Consider the following 23873-nt stretch of genomic DNA (forward strand, 5'->3'; position numbering starts at 1 on the left):
AAAAACATTCCATTACTCCGACTTTCAACAGTTCGGCAAGCTACCGGAATATACTATACTCCTATCTGAATTTCAAGGAAACGTGTTTTTTGCATTCTATGTTAAATTTGCAATTTTTATTTTTCCTGTTTGCACCATTTAACCAAAAATTACAATTTGTTAAAAATCAGTACCACAAAATGTTCTGTGGATCGAATTAAAATTGAGATTCGAAAGAAAAAAGGGCAATCCATAAATGAAAAATTAACGCCTAAAAATGCACCAGAAACATAATCAATACTTAATACTAGGAATTTGTAATCAAGAAGAAAGATCACAGTGAGAATCATATAAAGATGCAAAGATTTATCTCGATATTCCGAAAATCGAGCAACTCAGGTGTGTTTTTACAAATTTCTTCCAACTTTTGGTTTTCCCTACCTCATCATAGTCATTGAGGAACTACAGTTAAGATCATGGAAACAACACATCAGCCAATATACAAACAGATATGATAATCTAAATTAGAGCAGATGCAAACATTATTGATCTTCTCAACTTTCATTCATCCAACAATTAGTTGTTCACTTTGACCAGTTATTTATTGTGAAAAAACAGCGCGAAATAAGATTATGATTGTACTAAACTGTACTTAACTAAATCTTATATTATCAAACCGTAGGGAAAAAACTTTTCTGAAATTGCTTGTCTTCTAAAAAGAAAGTAGTCAAAAACTAACAATGAGTTTAGAAATGGAGTGAAGAGAACAGTTCAACAGAACTAAAGCAACTTAAGTCTGACCCTGTTTGTTTATGTTTAAAACCTTAATAAGGAAAGCAATAAAGTATGCTAAATTGTGAAAGGAGGAGCTTTCAAAAAACCCTGAGGTCTGTTTTTCATTACTTAGGACTGAATGAGTCCAAAATTAGTCCCAAAAAATCCAATAGCTTTTCGTTCATCTTTGATGTCCGACAATTGTGATTCGCTCAGAATAATAAAGCAATCACAGGCTAAAATTATCAAATTTTTGTTGAGTTTTCTTTAAAAACTCACGCTATAAACTATAACTTAGGGAATTGGCTTGCAACAAGTTTTTCACTATGTCTATGACTAACAGTAGACCAAACTCTAGAATTCGTTTACGTCTCCTTCATAATGGAGCCCTCAGAATATGACTCAGTTTTAAATATTTCGATTTAATTTAATCATCCATTTAATTAATTTTGCTTTTCAAGTAGCTTCAAAGACTTCAATAGAAAACTAAGCTCGGCTTCCCTAAAGCTAGTGAGAGAAAAAAATTTTGTGCTTTGTGCAAATTATTTCCAGGTTAGGAATATTGTTTTTTTTTAGAAGAAAAGACTTAGAATATCAAAAATAATTCTCCTTCAAAGAAGTCAAATTTAAGTTGAGCTGTAGGATCACTAAGATGATTAACAGAAACAAGACACAATAACAAGTAATTTACCACGCAAGAGTTGTGCTACCTCTGTTATTAAGACAAATTAAACAAATTTCAATGTGCAAAATAGTTAGACAAAGTTAACAAATTTTGGTTGAATTTTTTACTTCTTCGAGTTCATTTTGTGATGGCTTTTGGGTAGTTTTTCTTGTAAACATTGCAATTTTGTTTAACTATAGTTGAAAATCTTGACAGAATGTGAACAGCTTTTCAAAACATCTTTTTTGCTGTGTAAAATTGATGTCACAGGAAGCTGGAGACATATATAAAACTTTTTGCTAATAATCTTCATCAACAACATATCAAGTAGCAAGCCAATCGTAAGGAATCTGAAACAGTTTTGTAACAAAAATCTAAAGTGCTACATACGTCGTAACACTATCTTGATGGCAGTGAGGTAGTGGGAGTTTGAGTTTCATTTTCACTTCATGTATGAAAAAAAGGACTAGAATGAACACAAGTATGAACAAGTCGATTGTCGATTGTGTTTTGATAAAATGTAGCGTTAAACTTTGCTTGTTGTGCTATTGCAACTCCTTCTGTTTTAGATGTCGTCGGGTAATTGTTCAATTAGTAACCTCGGCCTCAATATATAGCAACAGAGACTTTTCTAAATTTTTGCTGCCAGGAAGCAAGCATTTTTTAAACCTAAATATAGCTTTAAAACGATTGCAATGCTTTCTGTGGAAAAGTTGTTCCTAGCGAATGGAATCTTAAAACACTTGGCTTCCCCTTAAAGTTTTTTCACTAGCGAAAGCAATTGTTTCTCTTTGTTCTTCGAACAGATTTGATCTTGTCTGTCATCTGCGATGGAGTCAACAATCAAGACAAAAATTGTCTTTGACTGCATTCTTCATTAAAAATAAATTTATAAATTGGAAAATCAATTAGCACCGCGAAAATTTATCATTTTTACAATTTTTGGGCTCAATTTTGACTCAGTTAAAAAGATACAACAATATTTTAGTTTCGGAACTTTACAAAGCACCGGTTCAATAATGCTTTTTTTGGTCCTCTATCTCTTGGGTACATTCATTATACACGCGTTATAGCATGTGAACTTCCGAGCAAAATTTCAGCTGTTATTGTTGTATTTGAAGAAAAAAAGAACGGGAAAATCTGGGATGTAAGACTATGCGCAATTCTCATTCTGGACAGAAGATAAGCATGAAAATGTGGTATCTAGAATCACTCAAAGATCCTGATCAACTTGTTTCTATCAAAAGACTTGTTCCTATAGGTGCTTAGTCGACCATCTAATTTCGATCGATGTTGATCTCTCGCCGCAACCAGGGTAGAAATTTCCTCGTTTTCAGTCAAGAATCATATATGATTTCATACTGACCACACTCAATCATGATCCTTGTGTAACTACGAAGAAATTAATCATATATGACCTAATATGCTAACTCAGAATCATGCATAACCTAGTATGAAATCAAAGAAAATTGTACGATGAGTGACCCTGGGGATTGTATAGCCTTTTTGATAGATTCTAGGTCTCGACTGGACAACAATCAACCTATGCATGATTTCCCAATTAAATTTTACTATTTTTTTCATCTTCGACTGTAGATTTTTGTCTCTTTTGGCCTTCTCAATAAAGATGCTCAATTCTTTTTGCTTTCAATTTGCGAAACAAATAATGCAGCGTAACTCCATACATACTTGTCGTTTTGTAAGACATGTATGAAGTATGCATTGTCACATATTGTCTGAATATGCTCAGAATGTTGGATGTTTTGGCGTGTTGAACGGCAGGATATCCTTGAGTGAACAAACAAGTGAACAAACAGTAATTTGGCGCAAATCCATCTCCAAATCAAACATTTTCTTCACAATTAAGAGCCATTTTTTTGTATTTTTTGTATTATGTTTTGTTTTTATTAACTGGTGTACTAAGAGGAATTAATTGAACGAAAATTGCAAATACAAATATAAAAGTCTAATTTTGTACCAATAATTAAATAATAAGAATTGCGGCGTAACTTCGATGCAATTTTTCGGCTCGTTCTCACCATTTTTCCTCCAAACTTACATAAATTACATAGTGGCATCTGAAATAATCATTACTTCCAAGATATGAACCTTTTTCCTATTGTAACTGATATCTTATAAGGCCTCTGATATTTATTTTTATTAATGGTGTATTTATTAAAGCTTATTATTGGTGCTAGAAATTTTAAAAAGCACAAGTTAGTCAACTTGAATTTATAATAATATCCATTTTTCCTATCCCCGTAAGATGGGTTTTTTCATTCTGAGGACTAAAACCTTACGAGAGATATGAACCACTTGCTTTCGGCACAATATAGACGTCTCGTATCAAAATTATCAACATTTTACCTATTTAAATTTTCCATTTCTGAAGACTTGACTTCATTTTTGCTTTGATAGTCGAATGAGAATAGTGATCGTACTCTCTCACGTGTATTGTGGCTTTTACGCGTAAGTCTGTCTATCGGCGCCATGCTTCTACTATCCCGGCTTTGTTATCGGGAAGAACTTGGTCTGAGGAAAATTGTGCTTTTGCCCAAAATTGATAAGAGATTCCAGCTTGCTTTGAGGAAGGGTTCTTTAATGCGAACACATTTTTACATTTACCCTTCCCGTCTTTTTTACCATAACAGACAAATGGTTTATACTTATGTACAATAATCGCTATTTGAATTGCGCTTAAATACACTTTCACTATATAATTGAAACATGAGTCAAATTATCTGTATGTTTTTATGGTTGGATTACAATTAATGGGAGGGTCGTACTTTTATTGCTCTGACTTCTCATTTTCAATTACAGATATTCAATTTTCAAAAACAGGTGACACGAGCTATGATTGCCTTTGATAGATTGGTGCATTTTTATGATCGTGTCAAATTAAAAAAAAAACTATTGAAATTGTAAACACCATGGATACATTGCTTTTTAGTTCATGCTGGTGGTTGAGAAATAAAATTTGCTCCCGGGTAACAATTTTTTTTTGGGGCTAATGCCAGAATGCCTGAAACTATTTTTGACCTTTTTCATAATCCGGAAACATTTTAGTCAGATTGTTAATTAAATACTACAAGTAGCTACAAGTTAACAACTCACTATTTTGTAGGAAAACTGAACAGTTTTGTGTCTTGTGCCCAAAAATTAGGCAAACATCAGGTTATATTTCATCCGCTGGGTTTATTTTGTGGGCTCCAAATTGACTTTTCGCTTTCGTGACTCTGAATTCACAATTATGTGCTGAATATACATACTCAAGTCGAGGAATGGGGGAAGAGAATGAGAAATGGGGGAGGGGGTTGGGAACAGGTAATTTTAATTCCAGAATTTCACAACTTAATTTAGCTCCTATTCTACCATTTTCTTTTCCTTGATCCTCCGGGGAATTGTGATTTATTCCTAATTTTTCCACTTAATCTTCCGCCCCTTTACCCCTGGGATTCGGGCCGAGAAAAAGTCCAAATTGCATTTATTGCATGGCGGATTATCTATCAACAATCAATTAATTCCGGGGAAACATAAAACACTCTCCACGGAGCCAACCGCTCAATTATTGAAGAGTCTCAAACCCAACACAGCCCGGCAAAATACACGACAGCCGCAGAGCTGCAGGGACAGAAAATGAGCGAGAGAGAAATAAATGTGAGAGACAGCAAAATAAGCGTGAATAAAATCTGCATAAGATACAAATTAAGTCACTTTTCCAAATACACAACGACAACCGGCTACACTCTTCCATTTATTCCTACCCCCCCCCCCTCTCGGTAGTACCCTCCTTGGCCCCTCTTCATAGTTCTGTATTATCCCTCATTTGATCAAACCACCCCTCCCCCTCCCCGTGTCACCTTTCCCCTCTTCCCGAAACACAAGATTATTAATGGGCGCACTTTTAAATGTGACCACTTTCAAATAACATACTTATAACTATAACTAGCGCAAGCTTAACTTCAAATCCATAAACTGAAAACTGTTTTTATAGTTTTACACTTTTTGTTTTAAATTAGCCTTCGATCTAACACCATTAAAGCCTTGCGCTGCTTTTATAGGATATTGGTCGGAAATTTTCCCGCGACAGAGGTAAATTTATGTATGTTTGGGAAAATTGTCGCTCGTGCAAATTATGAATTCCAGAAGCAGAGCTATAAACACCCCCTCCCCCATACCTGCGTAACGGCGTGAACAGGAATTTTCACAGGTATTCCGGATATTGATTAAAGTATTAGTGTTGCTGTTATCGACGTAATATTTTATACTTTCAACACCTAGCTTAAGCATACCTGCGTTATAATCAGCAGTGATCATAGTAAAACAAAGCGGACCATTTTCTCTTCTTTTGCCCGTTTGTTCGTGACTGCTGGACCCGCATTTCATTTCCAAACATAGAAACAGATATATATACATGGAAAGCAAGCTTTGATACAGAAATATTTATCCTAATCTGCAGCGCCGCGTTCAGAACATCAGTTTTGAAGCAAAGCGCTGAAATCGCAAAGTTATTACAACTACAGCAAGACCTCCAGCATTGTAATAAACTAAGTAAACACTCAACCGAAGTAGCGATTATTGTCGATATTTTCAAAACCAGATCACAAAAGCGCTTTTCTGCAAAACTTAAGAGGTAAGATTGAATAAATTATTCAACGTTATCAATTTTGAATGGTGTTTTCTTTCATGCGATGTAAGGGAAATTTCCTGTTCATATATATCATTACTTTTCTTGGATCGAATTTTGGGGTAAGTAATTGAATTTTAATATTTGATAATTTCATTATGCCTCGCCTATACAGTGCATAGTAGCTACCAAAGGGACTGCTTTTAAGGAACCTTTTAAAAGTTTCATTATTAAACTAAAAAACCATCTGCTAGCAAATATAGCATTAATATAATTCATTTTACATTCCATTTAGCATTGTAAAGCTATAAATAAATAATTGGCCTACTGTAGTGCTATTTTGTCAGCGGAAATTTAGAAAATTGCCTTTTTTGACTTTATATGAAGGCACAGCGCTCGTTTTTTCTTTAATGACAAAATTTCCTTTCAAATTTTATCAATTTGCTAAACAGCGGAACGCAGCTATTGTGTTTAGCTCCCCGGGCTAAGCGGCGCCAACAAAACCACGTTTGTGTTTCGTGGCAGTCGAGCGGAACGCGTGAACAAATGGTACACAAAAAGAAATTCATCACAATTGGAGAAAAAAGACAATAAAACGAGAAAAAAAACTTCCTTATTTTTTCACATTACCACTAAAAATTAGCAATCTATTCATTCATAGGTACCCTCAAGAATCAAACTTTATTTTCATTTTTTCATTTTCGTTTGTTAATTTTTACTAAATAAAAAAAATTGGAGTTTTCATTCCAAATTCTTTTAAAATAAAATAGACCAAATAGCTTAAAGCATAATTTAATTTATATTATCTTTTTCTCTTTTTCCTCACTGTCGTTTATGATACAATATCGGAAGGCAATTTTTATGCTTCAATATTTATTTGCGCACAACATTCGAAAGCAATTCGCCTTGCAAAAGTGAAATTGCATTAAAGAGTGTAAAATTGGTAAAATTGAAACTTGTCACATGGTATCACAGTAATATCTGTTCATGTAGATCAAATTTGTTCCGCTTTATTAGCTGCCCTTCTTGTGAGTTGTGAGTTAGAGGGTTCTTCTTTGTCTTCTTAACACGAACATCGAGTCCCAATTACGCGCGTCTGTTTCCCGCCATCAGCAGGTTAGTTGTGTAAGTTGAGAGTTATTGGATGTGGGGAAAGGGAGGAAGGGAGTAGGAGGATTTCAGGCGGTGGGGGGGGGGGTGAAAGGGGGAAAGAGAAGGTGGGGGTTTTGTGGGGAAACAGAAAGAAACGGGATACCCATGAACGCAAATTGAATGAAAGTTCATTTCCGCAACAGTGTGATTAGCTAGCTAGTTGGTTAGTCAGTCTTATTAAAAATCACACAAAATCACCACCCATGGACATAACTGTGTCTGCTGCCATTGTAGAGACTTAAAACACCCGATTCCATCCACAAAACCAACAAACATTGAGTTAATAGCATCGCCCAAAATCCCGACCAAACCCACACCCACTCTCTGTATTTTTGCGCATTAGATTAGAGTTCTATCCATCCAAAGTCTTTTCATATCTTGTGCCTTCGCACATGATGTTCCGACCCGAGCTCATCTACATTTTTGACTTAATTGTCAACAAAATGAAGAGATAATCAAAAATAGATGTTTGAGTTAAAAATTCTTTACACACCCCAAACTATTAATTGCATTACATGATGCCATGCTTCATTACAGCACTCACGAGATCTGCCATTGAAAAGACTATGATAAAAAACAAAAGCATCAAAAGCAAAAATCGGCAAAAACTCAATATCTAAATTAAAAAGCACCTAGTAACAACGTCAAAATGCAATCAGATAAAACCTTAGCTTCTTTACTTTTTCCTGACAAAATACAAATTTAATTTCTCTAAATTAAACAGCAGATAGAGTTTTTCCATAAGGGGACCAGAATGTCGACAAAACAAAATATTGAGGCAAAATTCAAAATTCAATCAATATTTTTAAAAATGTTTCATAACTTCAAACGTCTTAAAAACCCTTAGCCTTTAACAAAACAATTCTTGATACATTTACTAAAAATTCCGCACCAAAAGCACATGACCTGTATTTGTTTAGACTAAGCCACAGAAACGAAATAAAGTTGCAGAAAAACTCAAGAAAAACAGACAAATTGAGTAAACACAAATTATCAAAACCACTAAAATCATTAGCTTTTATCTGAATATTGTTTCGCTTATTCCAAATGTTATTTATATTATTTTAGCTAAAGTTTCACTGAACGAGTAATTAAGCTCACTTGGTCTTGATTTGAAAATCATTGGGATCCGTTGATACGCGAATTTGCTAAAAAAAAAACAGAAAAAGAAACACAAATATTGACCACTCACAAAAATTTCATAAAAAGGCATATCGTGTCCATCAAACAAAACATCAGTTACACTATTATATCAATAAACACGTTAATCTTTGAATTACATTGAATTGAATGGGACCTCTCAGTGATGAGATCAAGTTACAAGTTGACGAAAAGAACAACAAAAACTGAAAATATTTAAAAATTTTTTGAAAACAATTAATATCATAAACTTTACGACTATTCGCTATAAACTGAATACATTGAAAACAATCACTTGAAAACCACCTATTCCCAGTTAGTCATTTATGGGACATCTCAACCTTTTACGACTACAAGAAGCAAAAAAACTGCCAAAAATAAAGTAAAAAAAGATTGAGATAGAAATGTGTCCAAGCCATTAAAAAGTGACTTCTTCCATAAAGACATTCTTTTTTATTTTTTGTAAAAACAATGGTATTCTTCTATATTTAAAAAAATATGACATCAAAAAAATGAAGAGGTGTGTCAAAACCACGAATATTTTGTAAAAAAAAACACCTAATACCATGCTCTTATATTCAATAGCTTTCAACGGAAGTCAATTAATATGTTGAGTTGTGACTCGATGGAAAGACTATGATGATCGTCATTAATAAGTCATCAAAAACACTAATGGCTTATGGCTATGCCACAATAAGTTTTATGGCTATGGAAACAATAACAAATACAGGCAAAAACAATAAGTCACAATAAGTCTTATGGCTATGAAAACAACAACAAACACAGGCAAATACAAAAATTCAATAGAAAAATGCGAGAAGAAATCGTCGAAGCCATTTAAACCATAAGTTTTTCTCTGAATACTTTCTCTATGATCCATTGAACGTCTTTTCTAAGCAATTGGGAACTATTAGTCTTAATATAATTTTATAAGATTTCAAAAGTAACCAAAACAACTCGTGGCATCGAAATACCATAACACCAAAACTTATAATTCAAAATTTCTATCCACAATATTTTGGTTGCAGTAGGGAGGAAGAAGGTCCTGTTTTTAATGAAACGAATCACAGTTCGAAAAAATAAGTTTAAGATTGGTGAATGTTAAAAAAATCGTTTTTTAATTTCTTAACAGCCATTAGCTGTCCACTCAAAGGACTAGATAGGTTCACTTAATGCTCATTAGGAAGCCTATTGCAATTTTAGTCAACGAGTCTATGCTATAGGACTACAAAAATTCAGTAAAATCTCGAAAAGAAAATCAAATTTTCATTAAAAATTACAAAAAGTCAGAGCAGAAAACAAAAGAAAGCAAGAGCGATTCCTGGAAAACAAAACTTTTGTTCCTTGGGCTTCATTTTTCTGCAAGTGAGGTTCTTCTTTAACGGAATCTTGTTTTGAAAAGTGACTAGTTTAAAAGTGACTTTAAAAAACAAAAGTATGTAAAAAAGTTTTAAAAAGTTAGCTCTAAAAAAGAATATGAGTTTTTTTCTGACAGTAAACTTACCCATGAGACCTTGAAAAGCCTCTTATTTATTAGGAAAGCAAAATCGTTTCAATTAGTAGCGTGAAATATAATTTTGAGTTAATATTTTTATAGAAAGAGTTACGAAAATTAAGCTAAAATTGAATAAAATTTTTGCAAATGTTCTGTGTTCAAATTTTAAAGATCGATAACTCCTCGAAAAATAAACGAAATTCAAAAATGTCTTTTTATTTGCTACGGGGACGAGCTTTTTATTGATACCACGCACATTTCTCTACGATGAATATATCCATCAGCCAAAATTGTCTGAACAAAAAAAACCCATTTTAGTATATAGTTCCTCCCCCCGCAAGTGGGGTCGGAACAAAAAAGAATATGCTTTTGTATTTTGCTAGAAACGAAAGACCTGAAGAGTGCGATAAACAAAAAAGTATTTCAAACGAAATAACTGTATAAAGTAAGATAATAATGAATTAAAACCTCAATTTGATTTTGTTTCTGCTTCTCGCTTTTTTGCATTCATTTTAAAGTTATTTCAAGGTACTCATCTTCAAATTTAAAAACCTATTTGCAAAAAATATGCGAAGAATTTTTTAAAATTTTTTTCCATTCAAAATTGATGGAAATATCTGATGCTAGAATTTTCACTTTATGTTTCTATATTTGTTTTTTCGCCTTTTTGGAGCTAACGCTGACACTTTATTCATGAAAATTATTCGCTGATATTTCAAAGTTAGCTACAAGAAGTTGATAAAATGTAAGTTTTGACGGTTTTCAGCCTTCCGTGTGGCTTTCCAAAAATTTCTTATGAATAATGCCAATAGTCACACTGCTACACAAAAAAACGATATTTGTAAGTTGATATTCAATTGAGCAAACTCGTTTTTAATTTCTCTAAATTTTATTTGAAGTAAGCAATCAAGACACTAACTGCTCAGTAAATTTTGAAAAAAAAAATCAAATTTAAGTTATGTCAAATTACAAAATTTGTGCTTGGACATCTCAATCATTCAAATCTAGGCTGAAGAGATCTGTCAATTTGAAAAATTTTCTGCTAACAAAATTCTTTCAGACTACAAGCTAGATATTTGCGTCAAGTGAAATTTGTCATTGTGTAAGTTCACATAACACATAACTATTAAAACATCAGTGTACGTCTATATAACGTTTTCTAAGACAGATATTAGTGTTTTTTTCTTAAAAGAGTTCAGTAGATGCAATTCGAGGCAAAGTTATGCGGAAGAAGCACAGATTTCAAAACGTGATGAGCAGAAATCATTATTTGCAGCCTTCTCTAATGGTTACTATTTTATCTGAACTGAAAAATTTTTTATGGTTACAGTGATAATAAAAAATATATATTATTTTTTTTAAAATAATTTAAAAAAAAAAGAAAATAGAAAGGTTTTTTGCAGAGAAGATGCTAATTTATATGGTTTCTGAGTAATAACAAAAACTGACCAAAAAATGTCCGAACTTTTATATAACGCTTCGTTCGGAAACAAGAAAAAAAATCGAATGCATTGGCGCAATTAAATTACTCAAATACTTATAGATCAGCGGCTAAGAAGTAATTGAGAACTGAGTGGTTGTTTAGAATAACTTAAAGTTAATACCGCGGAAAGTAGTAAAACATTTATGGTAGTTAAATAACAAAACAACCTAATATTCTTCGTATCAAAAAATGTACAAAAATTGCTAATTAATTTTTTACGACGTTTTTTCTGGTCAACATTTTTGAAACCTCAAGAAAAAAACAGTAGTTATTTGTTAATTTCGGTCGAATTGACTATATTCATTCAGGGAGCTTTAGATGACGCCATTAGACGTTATTATATACCAGTCTAGTCACTTATAGTTTTTACACTGAAAAAAATACACCAAATTTGGCGCATTTTTTAATTAATTTTTAGTAGCGAACTGCCACCACTTGAGATCAGTTGTCAAAACTTATGAATGAGCTGGAAATTTGAATAACACAAAAGGAAAATCTGAAGGGCTTAAGAGTCACTCAAAAAGGCAAAACGGTCAAGCAAAAACTCTGCAAAAAACGACTAACATGTCTACAAATTGCCTCTAACTTTGTTCAAGATCAATTAAATGTTTTGAACCGCATTTCCAGTCAAAAATCAGGAGAACATTGAATGCAGCTAAATCGTACAAGATTAATTGTTTTTTCTACGTTATTGCTTCGATTTCTCTTCATCAATACTCAGTGTCATTTTGTGCAAATGAGATGGCAAAAAAATTAAAACGTTGCGTTCTTTCGTTAATTATTGCAAACAGTTTTTTGGAAACTCAATTTTTATAAACACTTTTTATTTGATCCAGCAAACCTTTGCCTTGCAAGTACGTTCCAAATTATTGGCTTCAAACACGTTGGTCTGTGTTTCTGTCTAACTACTTTTTTGCATCTAACAGATCAGATTTTTCATCAAAGCGGTGATTCTTCTATCTTCGCTCTCCCGATTTACAAAAACTTTAAAGGTTAGCAGCCAAAATTGTGTTCGAATAACTTATATTGTTTCATAATTAATTCAAAAATCCATTACTCAGAAAAATAAAATTTGCAAATATAATAATTCCAGAACAACTTTTTTTCGCAACAAGTAAATTAAAATTATAACCATACGGTTAAATATACTTGAAACTAAAAAATACTTCAAGTCATTCAAACAAAACAATATAATAAACATCAACAAATTTCTTAAAGAATCACATTATAAAATTTTCTTTCGACTGTTTTCTTCCTAAAAAATATTTAAAAGCTCCTACGTTACTATTCAAAGGATTTTTTTCAGGTTGTGAGAGCAAGAAATCATTCAACGTTTTCCTAAAAACGTTTTCAATTTTTGCCAACCGAAGCCACTGTGGTAACTTTTTCCATTTTTGTACGCATTGACGAACAATCGAATTCATTCCAAAGCTGGTTTTGGCATTTTGTCTAATTTTGAATTGTTTTTTTTTTCGATTATTTTGATGAAGATTCAGATACCCGTGAAAATTTTTAGAATTTTCTGGCCTAGCGATATCATAATGAAATTTGATTAGGACATTTTTGCTATTATTAGCTCAGCTAATGGGGTCTTTGTCTGGATTAGCAGATCTCTCGCTTTGTCATACTTTTTGCGTAGAAAGCACACCTTTATACCCCAGTTAATCTGTCGGTTAAGGCGTTTTAGGTTTTTTGCATACAAATTTTGAAAAAAGATTGCCGAAAATGATAAGTGTGAAAGCACAAGTGATTTTAGAAGAAGAATGCGCGCGTTCAGGGGAAGTTGATGTCTTATAAGGTAAAATTGATCTTATAGCATGAGCCATCTTTTTCAAGGTTTTATTCAGCTGCTCATCGAAACTAAGATTCCTGTCAATTTGAATACCAAGATATCTGCAACTTTTTTGTGTTGTAAGAACTTCGTTTTTGTAAATTAGAGTGAATTTGTTGTTTTAGATTAAAAGTTTATTTTTCAAGCCAATGCGGGTTATCACAATGTTTTCCTTATAATCGTTATTTTCTAACAAAATAATTTTATGGAGCATTGACAAACACCTTCTCGGATAGAATTATCACCTTTCAGTTGATTACTCAAAAATTCTGTCAAACACGCAAGTATGAATACGGCAAACGCTTCGTAAAAAATAGTTCGTAATATTTTGCACTTCGTAATTTATATTTAACCAATTCCATTCGCAAGCCTTCGTGTTATTGTATTTTTCCTCCGCTCTATTTATTGGAGCTTATTGTGTTATCGATCGAGTGCTGACCAACGGCGGCGCAGAACAAGGAGTTTCAAACAAAAATGTGATCACACCAACCTCATATTTGCAAGATTAATTTAACAAAATGATTAAACAAATTCATCACGGATTGTAATGTAACGTTCAACGTTCGAATACATAGTTATCAAAACTCAAACACAAATTCGTAAATTCGCCACCTCACCCCCCCCCCCCCTCATCTTCATATTCACCTTGCTTTGTCAATGACTGCTTTTTCCGTACACAAAGCCCGACCCCCAACAACACCGCTTCCCTGTTCCGCGTTCCCCCTTCCCCTACTTATATCCAGCATTCGCAGTTTTGAAGGAAAGAGATCATTTGAAGATGTCAGGAAAATTGCCGCAATGGTATCCTGGTTTTCCCGCTGAGCTAATTGGCTTCTTTTGTCATTTGGCCCCGGTTCAATTTGGAACTGCAGCGTGATTCTATTTGCTACACCAAGACACAAAATCACCTCTTTTGCTCACAAAAGCGGAAAACAGATCTGAAGTACTTTAAGTACATTTTCTGACTTTACCTCTCGTTCGTCATTTTGTGTTACTTCTTTTTTTGTCTATTTACACACGCGCAAAATTTGTGCAATCACAAATCTCTCCTTCGAACAAAACCGGACCAAAATATAATTTTACTTGATCATTAAGGCTTTTATTTGAGAAAAATTGCGTGTTTTGACTAGACAGTTGTTTTTCTCAGAATGAAATCTGATTGTAACTCAGCACGGTCTGATTTTTCCCAAAATAGTGGAATTATTAGCCGTAACATTAGTACTGATCGATAGGACATAACTGTTTACATTTCTTAATTTTTATCTCCTTTCGTTGCTCTTTTGTTATTTTGGTCGAGTGAGTTGCTATTAGAGTTAAGGTTGGTTACAGCCTGAAGCAAAGCACAGAAGAACTAGAGAGAAAGAAAGACAGGAGAGAAAGTAATTCCCTGTATTTCATAAGGATAATAATAAAGAGAAATCCCAATACACTTACGCCACCAGTTCTGACAAGTCATAATTTTTTGTTTTTACACTCTATCTGTACACTACGCTACCCGTCACGCTTATTGTCTCTTACCTTGTTCACTTCCCAGAATTAATCACCTTTCCCACTTTTCAGAAAATAAACAAACTCATATTTATAACAAAATTTTGTGACTAGCTTTAACTTCTCATCGTTTAATCGTTTAGTTCATGTATTTTGATCAACTTATCACTGATTTTATTTCTGAGCGGTTTGTAATTGTTGAACAAAACCCGTATCAAAAAAAGCATTCTAGTTACAATCAATCGCTCTTTTAGTTACTATATAATTCACAATACTTTACTTTAAAGTAACAGTTAAGCGAGTAAGCTCATCGAAAAAAATATCTCTAAGCACAGTCTCAAACTCCTGAATTTAGCATAGGAATTGTTTCCTTTTCTCCTTTTTTTTCACAGAGCAAAGTTTTTGAACCATGAAAAACAAAACCAAATAAAGTAAAAATTTGTAAACTGAAAAATAACTTTAGCAAAAACCAATTTGCTGTGGCTGGTGTCAAATATTCGACGGATATATGCCGAGTGTCAGTTTTCAATAATTATTATTAACGTGTCATATTGCAATTTGAGTTTTGAATTTGCAACTTTTGCTCTTTTTTTCTTTTGTCTTTTTGATAGGCCCGGTGTTTCAAATAGCCGCAAAGTTGATTCTGCAATTCACTAACCGTTTTAACAAAAAAAAAACGTTTGAAAGTTTTCTACGAAATAATTTAAATCGAAAATTATTTTAAACAAAAATCAGCAATTCGATTGATAATTGATTTTTTTTATACAGATTTCTTCATTTTTTTAATTTACACTTTTCATGCATACAGCAGATGGACCCGAATTCCCATCAGATAATATATTTTTTAAATGGCAATTTTAATTGAAATATGACAAAATTTTACAAAGTGTTTGGACGAATACAACTATTCGGTTTAATTGGCATTCGATATTGTGGTGTGTGTGTTAGGTCTCCCAGTAAGGAAGGGACCTAGCATGCAAACACCACTAATACGATCTATCTTTCTGTTATAGTATGTTGTGCTGGCTAATCCCCCCTCTTACTTGCACCAAAGAGGCATTACAGTTAGGAATCATGTTTAATCTCTTCCCCAATTTCTCATTGCCCCCCAGTAAATCCATCCGTTTCTAATAACGACTCCTTTATCATAACTAGCCATGATCAATTATCAAAACATTCACATTCAATTTCTCTCTCGTCCGCCTAATTTTCAACAGATAATTTGATCCTTTAACGTCAATTTGAAAACCGCTGCCTTTCATTACGTTCAACTTAAAGCTTTCTTTCGAACAAAGTGGCCGATTAACTCACTTCAAATCCCTGTAATTTGCATTTCAGATATGCTGCCAATAGCCCTATTTCGGAACCCTAAATTTGAGACTATTATCAGTATCCGGTTCATTTTGCAGTTTTACTCATTTTAAGCGACATTCGACTGAAGTTACATAACAATTGGTTCATATATGCATGTTGCGTAACAATACGACAGTAGCATTATGGTGGACGTTTTTTCATTGATACAATTCGTGGCAAATATTTTTGTGCCCGACGACAAGCAATGTTCTCCGTGCGATGTTTCAACTTTGAAGTCGTTTAAATGCGATTGCACCTCGACTACTATCAATTGCGAGAACCGACGAATCAAAACGCTTCCAACGCTTGACGACAATTGTCTGTTCAGCGGGATAACAGAGATAAACTTTGCGAATAACGAAATAACGTTCATCCAATCAGATGCCTTTAAAGGGTTACAGGTGAAGAATTCAGGCAAAGGGGGCGTGAACATCTTGAAACTTGACTTATCAAATAATCACATCACCTCAATTGACGAAAAAAGTTTGCTAAATTTAGCCAAATTCACGAGCATCGACCTGAGCAACAATAATCTTCGTTCATCATCATTTAAAGGTCAGTTTGCTAATGTTTTTCCTTAAAAAATCCTTTTAAAGCGAGAAAAGCTATTAGGATAATAGGAAATCGATAGATTTTCCTCGATTTTTATGTGTTTGTTTTGGTCCTGGGGGCTCCTTTGACCGTTTTTTTTTAGGAAATCGTAGTCTTACACATTTTACAAATTTTTTCCATGTCCGAACAATATTCACATAGATCCAACTTTTTACAAAACAAAACCTTGTTCAATTTTGTTTTTTAAACGATGAAATTTTCCTCTTCATTCCTTTAATTGCGCGACGTTTGCAGTGCAAGTCAGCGCAAATTTTTGGACGATCACTTTCTTACGCTTTTGTTGTCAACTTTGACCCTGCAATAATAAAAATTCAGCAATTATAATAGAATTGCCTACATTGCCTTTGTACCGAGGAACCATAACATTGCAAGACAAGTCCTGAAATACCAATCAGAGTTTTCAATGATTGAACAAAAGAGGACCCCGGAATGACCTGGAACGAACTTTGAAAGCCAATTAGAAAAAGTCCAATACAAAAACCGAAAAGAAGAGTAAAAACAAGAGTCAAATAACCACAGGTGAACAAAACTAACTATCGAGAAAGTGAGATTTTGTTCACAAGCAGTTTTCTTGCTCTAATTAAAAACTGGCCCAAAATTACTCGCCATTTTTTTCACTACTACCGATTTTCACGCGTGATAAAAAATTTTTGCTTCTAACTCGATTCCGAACCATCAAAATGTGTGAGCAGTTTTAAAAAAAAACAGGCGGACAAAGCTTGAAGTAGGAATCTCAGCCCACGAAATGACATCAACGCGAGCAGTAATGAAGAATCCTAATGCAGTTTTTCTTTAATGTAATTAACAGAAAAATTGTTACGAATAATACTGAACTGGATTAGGACCCTAAGTTCGTCTTGTATAACTCAAAAAGTTTAACATTTTAATATTTCCAAACTTTTTTATTAATCCATCTTCTTGATTTTACACACGACCACTTTGAATTTCTTTTAAATGTCTTTTAAATTTTATTAGAATGTCTTTTAAATTTAAAAAGCTAAATATCACGTTTGCAATGGTTAGAAGACCACAGTATGCACAGTAGTGTCATACTATTGAAATACAAAAAAAACATAACAAGTAACAGTAAAAACGAAAATTTAAACCTAAATTAAAACAAATGTTAACTGAAAGTTGCAAAAAAGAAACCGTCAATTCTTAAAGAGAAACTTTTTTCACGTAGGAATGACAACTACCCAAAAAAATTATCTCTTTAAAAATCTAATGAACATTACAGAAATTTTTAACAACAAGAATCCTGCGTATTCACGGGTGACAAAATTAATGCAGTAATGCATCTGAAAACATCTCGAACACCAAAACAAGGACCAAAAAGTTCAAAGCCTAAGAAACTAAAAAACAATGAAAAATTAAAAAATTAGTATTTTTAAGTTCTCGAAAATAACTGTAATGTACTCGAAGTATTTTTTAGAAAATAACTGGTGTTGGAATAAAAAATTCAATTCCAATCCCTGGAACTCAATGAAATTTTGAAAAGCGCCGCTTTAGAGGGCCTTGGAGTTTTTCCATTAGTAAGAATTCGAGACCAGACAAAAACACCAAAATCAAACATTAACAACATCCAAAACTTGATTTTTATTTGTACAAAAATTAATATTAATAGCAAAGACTAAATAGCGACAGATAAAACTGAACCTAAACAAAAAACTATTTCGTTGGTCAGCACTAGAAAAGATTTGGAACCAGTCCGCAAGGAAACTAGGCAATGAATTGACAAAAAAAAAACAACAAAACGGCTAACTTAAAAATTACGCTTCATATTTTCTGATAAAATTGGTTCCAAAATAAAGAACACCGATAGATATAACTGAAACCACTAAATACGTCCATCATACAACCTTTTTATAGCTCCCTTAGATAAGACATTTGGACCTGTCATTGTTAGGATGTTTTTCATACGGCTACAAAAACAATAAATACCGAAAAATTTGCGAGAAAACGTTGTCGAAACCGTTATGAAGAAGCCTAAGAAAGCCGTTGTTGAAGCCCAAAAAATGCTTGGTTGCACGTTTTCTGAATGCCAAAAAAGTGGTATGTGATCACGCATAAATGAGACTAACAAGCACGCAATAAAGGAGAAAAAGTTGAAAATAACAATTGTTTTTTTTTCGAAAACAATTTGGTTAAAGGTCATGGAAACTATAAGCTTTAATTTGAACAAAAAATTAAGTTCAAGATTTTTATTCCTCTAAAGGCGGCCACGCAGACTTTTTTTTATCAAAACAAATCCTACGTTTACAAAAAAATGTCAAATACAGAAAAAAATCAAAATAATTTTTTTTCGAAAAATCAGTCGAAGCCGTTAAAACCATAATGAATTAGTTGAAAATAACAGCTATGTCAAATTTCGCCTTGCTTGTATGCCAGCAAAATAATCAGCAATAATCTAAAAAAGATAAATGGGTTCATTTATTCCTCCATGAGATCAGAAAGCCCATGATGTGTGCCATTAATCAGATAATTTCATGCGTTAACAAAAATATCGTCAAATACAGACAAAAATTTTAAAAAACTCGAAAAACCGGTGTCACACTCGTTATAATCATAATTATTTCGCTGAAAACTTTAGATATGTTCAACTGTGCCTTTTTCCGACGCCAAAACTGTGATAAGTTAGCTGTAATTAACGAAAATAGACAAAAAGCACAGAAGATGCAAATTCAAGAAATACTTAAATTTTTTGAAAGCAATATTTTTCAAAGTCATGCAAACCATCAGCTAACAATTCAAAACTTAAAAAAGGATCAAAAAATTCCTCTAACAGAAGCCAATGAGACATTTCCTCAATCAATAGTCATACGTTTACAAAAAGAAACTCAAACAGACAAAAATCGAAAAAAACTAATTTTTCTCAGCAAAAACAGTGTCGAAACCGTTAAAATCATAAGTTCACAAAATATTAACTTCATTCAATTGCGCCTTCCTTCCATGCTAGAAACTAGATATCTGACCAGTAATTATTACGACTTGGTAAAAAAAACAAAAACAAAACAAAAATTGCGAAGCAAAAAAATAATTTATCAGCTGTATAATGATGAATGATAAGTGTCAAAATTATTTAAATACATTCGTTTCATGCGCCAAAGAATCCACTGGGAGCTGCCGCTAAGCACTGTTTCTCATACGTTTAGAGAAAGAACTTCAAATACAGAAAAAAATCAAAAAAATTCTTTTTTGCGAAAAACTGTTTTCGAAGCAATTAGAACCCAAAACATTTCAATAAAAAAATACATATCTCAAAATCCACTTTTTTATGCCAGCATGTGATATGTGATCTGTGATTAATGAGACTACGTAATAAATAAACGAAGAGAACATAATATGAAAATTACAAAAAAAAACATTCTATTACATCTCTTGAAAAAAATTATCTATTATTTCATGATAACGATCAGCTAAAAAATAAAATCAGAAAAAAGCAACAGAGATTAATTAAAATTCAAATACCTAGAAAATGCATTGTCTCTGTGGTGAAATTAAGCTACGAGTTGACCAGAAAAAAAGCGGAAAAAATAGGGGCAAATTGTTTATTTTGTTTATTTTGAAAACAAATGATTTCAGAACTTAGAACGACAATATGCTTTCGCCTGAAAAAGTGAAAACATTAATTGACAATTGTTTGTAAAGCCAATTAGACCACCCATCAATAGTGAGCCTTTATGCGAAATGTTTTCTGAAAAGAACATAAAAAGGCAATTGTTTTTCTAATTAAAAAGTAGCCAATGATTACAATCCGGATTTTTTTTGCATTTTAGAATTCAGCGATCAGACCAAAACCAGCCCGGCCATTACTTTTCGTTTATTAGGAACATGCAATGTTTCCCAGTTTATTGGATAAAGATAATTTGACAAAAAAATTCATTTATCAGATAAAAATGATGCTTTGTATAATTTTCGAATTATATTAGCTAAAAACCCGCAACATATCACCATTTCAAACCCAGAAACCTTTTAAAGAAAACGATGACGTAAATCAGCCCTCTTAGCCCTCTCTTGAGGTGAAGCAAACAGTGTCAGCAGTTTTTAGGTGTTCACTTCTGGTAAATTTAAGCAAAAATGACCAAAGGATCTCCCTTCTTGAATTTCGAACAAAAATTTGAGCCAAAAATTTAGATGAAGAATTTAATTAACACTGTTTTATGTTGAGAAAACAAACCAACAACAATTTTTTACACAATTTTAACATATTTTGGCAATACTGACAAAAATATAGCCAAAATTCTGGAAAATATGAATGAAAACAACGGAAATTTGTCTATTTTTCACAAAACTCTGAACCTCGTTAAATCACTGAAGTGCGAAAATCAAAAAATCTTTTTAGTTCCATATTCTACGGTGGACGGGCTTTCCAATGATACCACTCGCAGCTCTCTACGATAAATATATCGATCGTCCAAAATTGTCTGAACAAAAAAAACCCGTTTGCGTATATAGTTTCTCCCTCCCCATTAAAGTGGGGGTCGGCAATATAAACCGCAGGAAGTAAGACAATTAGAACTCGGTTAACGATGCGGCCAGTGCTGCGTTCAGCTCAGTATATATCATTCGTCAAGCATTCAAGTATCAATTAGTACAAAACGCGAAACTGTTTGTAAGATAACTGTTTGTAATTTGACGCAGACCTGCTGGAAAAAGCACAATTAATACAAAAATAGTTAAGACAACCAAATAACCTCAGATGCATTTCTCTCAGGCGACAAGAGCTGACGGAGCCTTAATCCAATGTAAATATTGGGGAATTTTTCGGGATGTCTTTTAGGGAGCTACGCACCAATTTCATGTTGGTGAGCTTTAGTAAGATATTCTGTCACTGAATGGAGATGGCACGGTCAGATAAATAACTGCAGCAAAAAAATCAAATATCAATTAATTGTTAACTGAAACTTCAGAAAAAACACAAGCAGGCTTTATTTAAAAATATCTGACGCAATAACAGCTTTAACTTAAACAGGATTCAACGCAAAGCTCAACATTTGTTAAGGATTAATGGCAAACTAAAAACAATTCATACATTCTCCCTCTCTCTCTCTTTCTCTCTCTCTAGCTCTCTCTCTCTCTCTCTCTCTCTCTCTCTCTCTCTCTCTCTCGAAATTATGTATGAAAAAAAAACCACTTTAATTGATCATTATCTAGGCTTTTGACATTGGTTCAGCAGATTCATCAGAAATTATTTTTGACTTTGCAAACACAAACAGGCTTTATTTAAAAATATCTGACGCAATAACAGCTTTAACTTAAACAGGATTCAACTCAAAGCTCAACAACATTTGTTGAGGACTAATGGCAAAACTAAAAACATTTCATACATTCTCCCTCTCTCTCTCTCTCTCTCTCTCTCTCTCTCTCTCTAGCTCTCTCTCTCTCTCTCGAAATTATGTATGAAAAAAACCACTTTAATTGATCATTATCTAGGCTTTTGACATTGGTTCAGCAGATTCATCAGAAATTATTTTTGACTTTGCAAACACAAACAGGCTTTATTTAAAAATATCTGACGCAATAACAGCTTTAACTTAAACAGGATTCAACGCAAAGCTCAACAACATTTGTTGAGGACTAATAGCAAAACTAAAAACATTTCATACATTCTCCCTCTCTCTCTCCTCTCTTCTCTCTCTCTCTCTTTCTCTCTCTCTCTCTCTCTCTCTCCTCTCCTCTCTCCTCTCTTCTCTCTCTCTCTCTCGCTAGCTCTCACTCTCTCTCTCTCTCTCTCTCTCTCTCTCTCTCTCTCTCTCTTGAAATTATGTATGAAAAAAACCGCTGTAATTGATCATTATCTAGGCTTTTGACATTGGTTCAGCAGATTCATCAGAAATTATTTTTTGACTTTGCGTCCACTGAAACAAGAACTCGCCGATTTAAAAACGAAGCATGAAACAATTCAGAAACGAATAGATGCTGTTTTTTATCAAAATAGTCTGCTGTGCAATAACTAGTATCGATAAAAACTCGAGAAATCAAAAATAAAAACGGTTTCAGAAATAAAAATATCAAAAAAGTAAGCCAAAAGGAAGGCAAGGAAGGACCAAAACCAAATGGTTTTTGTTTTCAAAAAACTGAAAAACTTTATATTGTTATTTATTTTTATAAGTACGTTATTTAAAATACCATAAACAAGACACAAAATACTGACAAAAAATATAGCCAAAATTCTGGAAAATATGAACGAAAACAACGGAAATTTGTCTATTTTTCACAAAACTCTGAACCTCGTTAAATCACTGAAGTGCGAAAATCAAAAAATCTTTTTAGTTCCATATTCTACGGTGGACGGGCTTTCCAATGATACCACTCGCAGCTCTCTACGATAAATATATCGATCGTCCAAAATTGTCTGAACAAAAAAAACCCGTTTGCGTATATAGTTTCTCCCTCCCCATTAAAGTGGGGGTCGGCAATATAAACCGCAGGAAGTAAGACAATTAGAACTCGGTTAACGATGCGGCCAGTGCTGCGTTCAGCTCAGTATATATCATTCGTCAAGCATTCAAGTATCAATTAGTACAAAACGCGAAACTGTTTGTAAGATAACTGTTTGTAATTTGACGCAGACATACTGGAAAAAGCACAAAAAATACAAAAATAGTTAAGACAACCAAATAACCTCAGATGCATTTCTCTCAGGCGACAAGAGCTGACGGAGCCTTAATCCAATGTAAATATTGGGGAATTTTTCGGGATGTCTTTTAGGGAGCTACGCACCAATTTCATGTTGGTGAGCTTTAGTAAGATATCCTGTCACTGAATGGAGATGGCACGGTCAGATAAATAACTGCAGCAAAAAAATCAAATATCAATTAATTGTTAACTAAAACTTCAGAAAAAACACAAGCAGGCTTTATTTAAAAATATCTGACGCAATAACAGCTTTAACTTAAACAGGATTCAACGCAAAGCTCAACATTTGTTAAGGATTAATGGCAAACTAAAAACAATTCATACATTCTCCCTCTCTCTCTCTTTCTCTCTCTCTAGCTCTCTCTCTCTCTCTCTCTCTCTCGAAATTATGTATGAAAAAAAAAACCACTTTAATTGATCATTATCTAGGCTTTTGACATTGGTTCAGCAGATTCATCAGAAATTATTTTTGACTTTGCAAACACAAACAGGCTTTATTTAAAAATATCTGACGCAATAACAGCTTTAACTTAAACAGGATTCAACGCAAAGCTCAACAACATTTGTTGAGGACTAATGGCAAAACTAAAACATTTCATACATTCTCCCTCTCTCTCTCTCTCTCTCTCTCTCTCT

At 33.2% G+C, this 23873-nt stretch overlaps 1 protein-coding gene across 4 annotated transcripts in view; it reads left to right on the forward strand.

Annotated features, from left to right (window-relative positions):
• The window catches only part of LOC142341772 (lumican-like), a 31816-nt gene that overhangs the window by 4726 nt on the left and 3217 nt on the right, over nt 1-23873 (forward strand). The window contains exons 1-2 of one of the 4 annotated variants that reach the window (XM_075393002.1): nt 5679-6050; nt 15972-16541. In XM_075393002.1, the coding sequence (XP_075249117.1) occupies nt 16130-16541 (412 nt within the window). In that variant the 5' untranslated portion in view covers nt 5679-6050; nt 15972-16129. Of the gene's footprint in view, nt 1-5678; nt 6051-6100; nt 6167-6285; nt 7161-15971; nt 16542-23873 lie in introns of those variants that run through there. The other 3 variants (XM_075393019.1, XM_075392994.1, XM_075393010.1) reach the window with 3 other exon arrangements.

Source organism: Convolutriloba macropyga, chromosome 1 (genome assembly GCF_964194025.1).
Source record: "Convolutriloba macropyga chromosome 1, txConMacr16.3, whole genome shotgun sequence".
Lineage (NCBI taxonomy): Eukaryota > Metazoa > Xenacoelomorpha > Acoela > Convolutidae > Convolutriloba > Convolutriloba macropyga.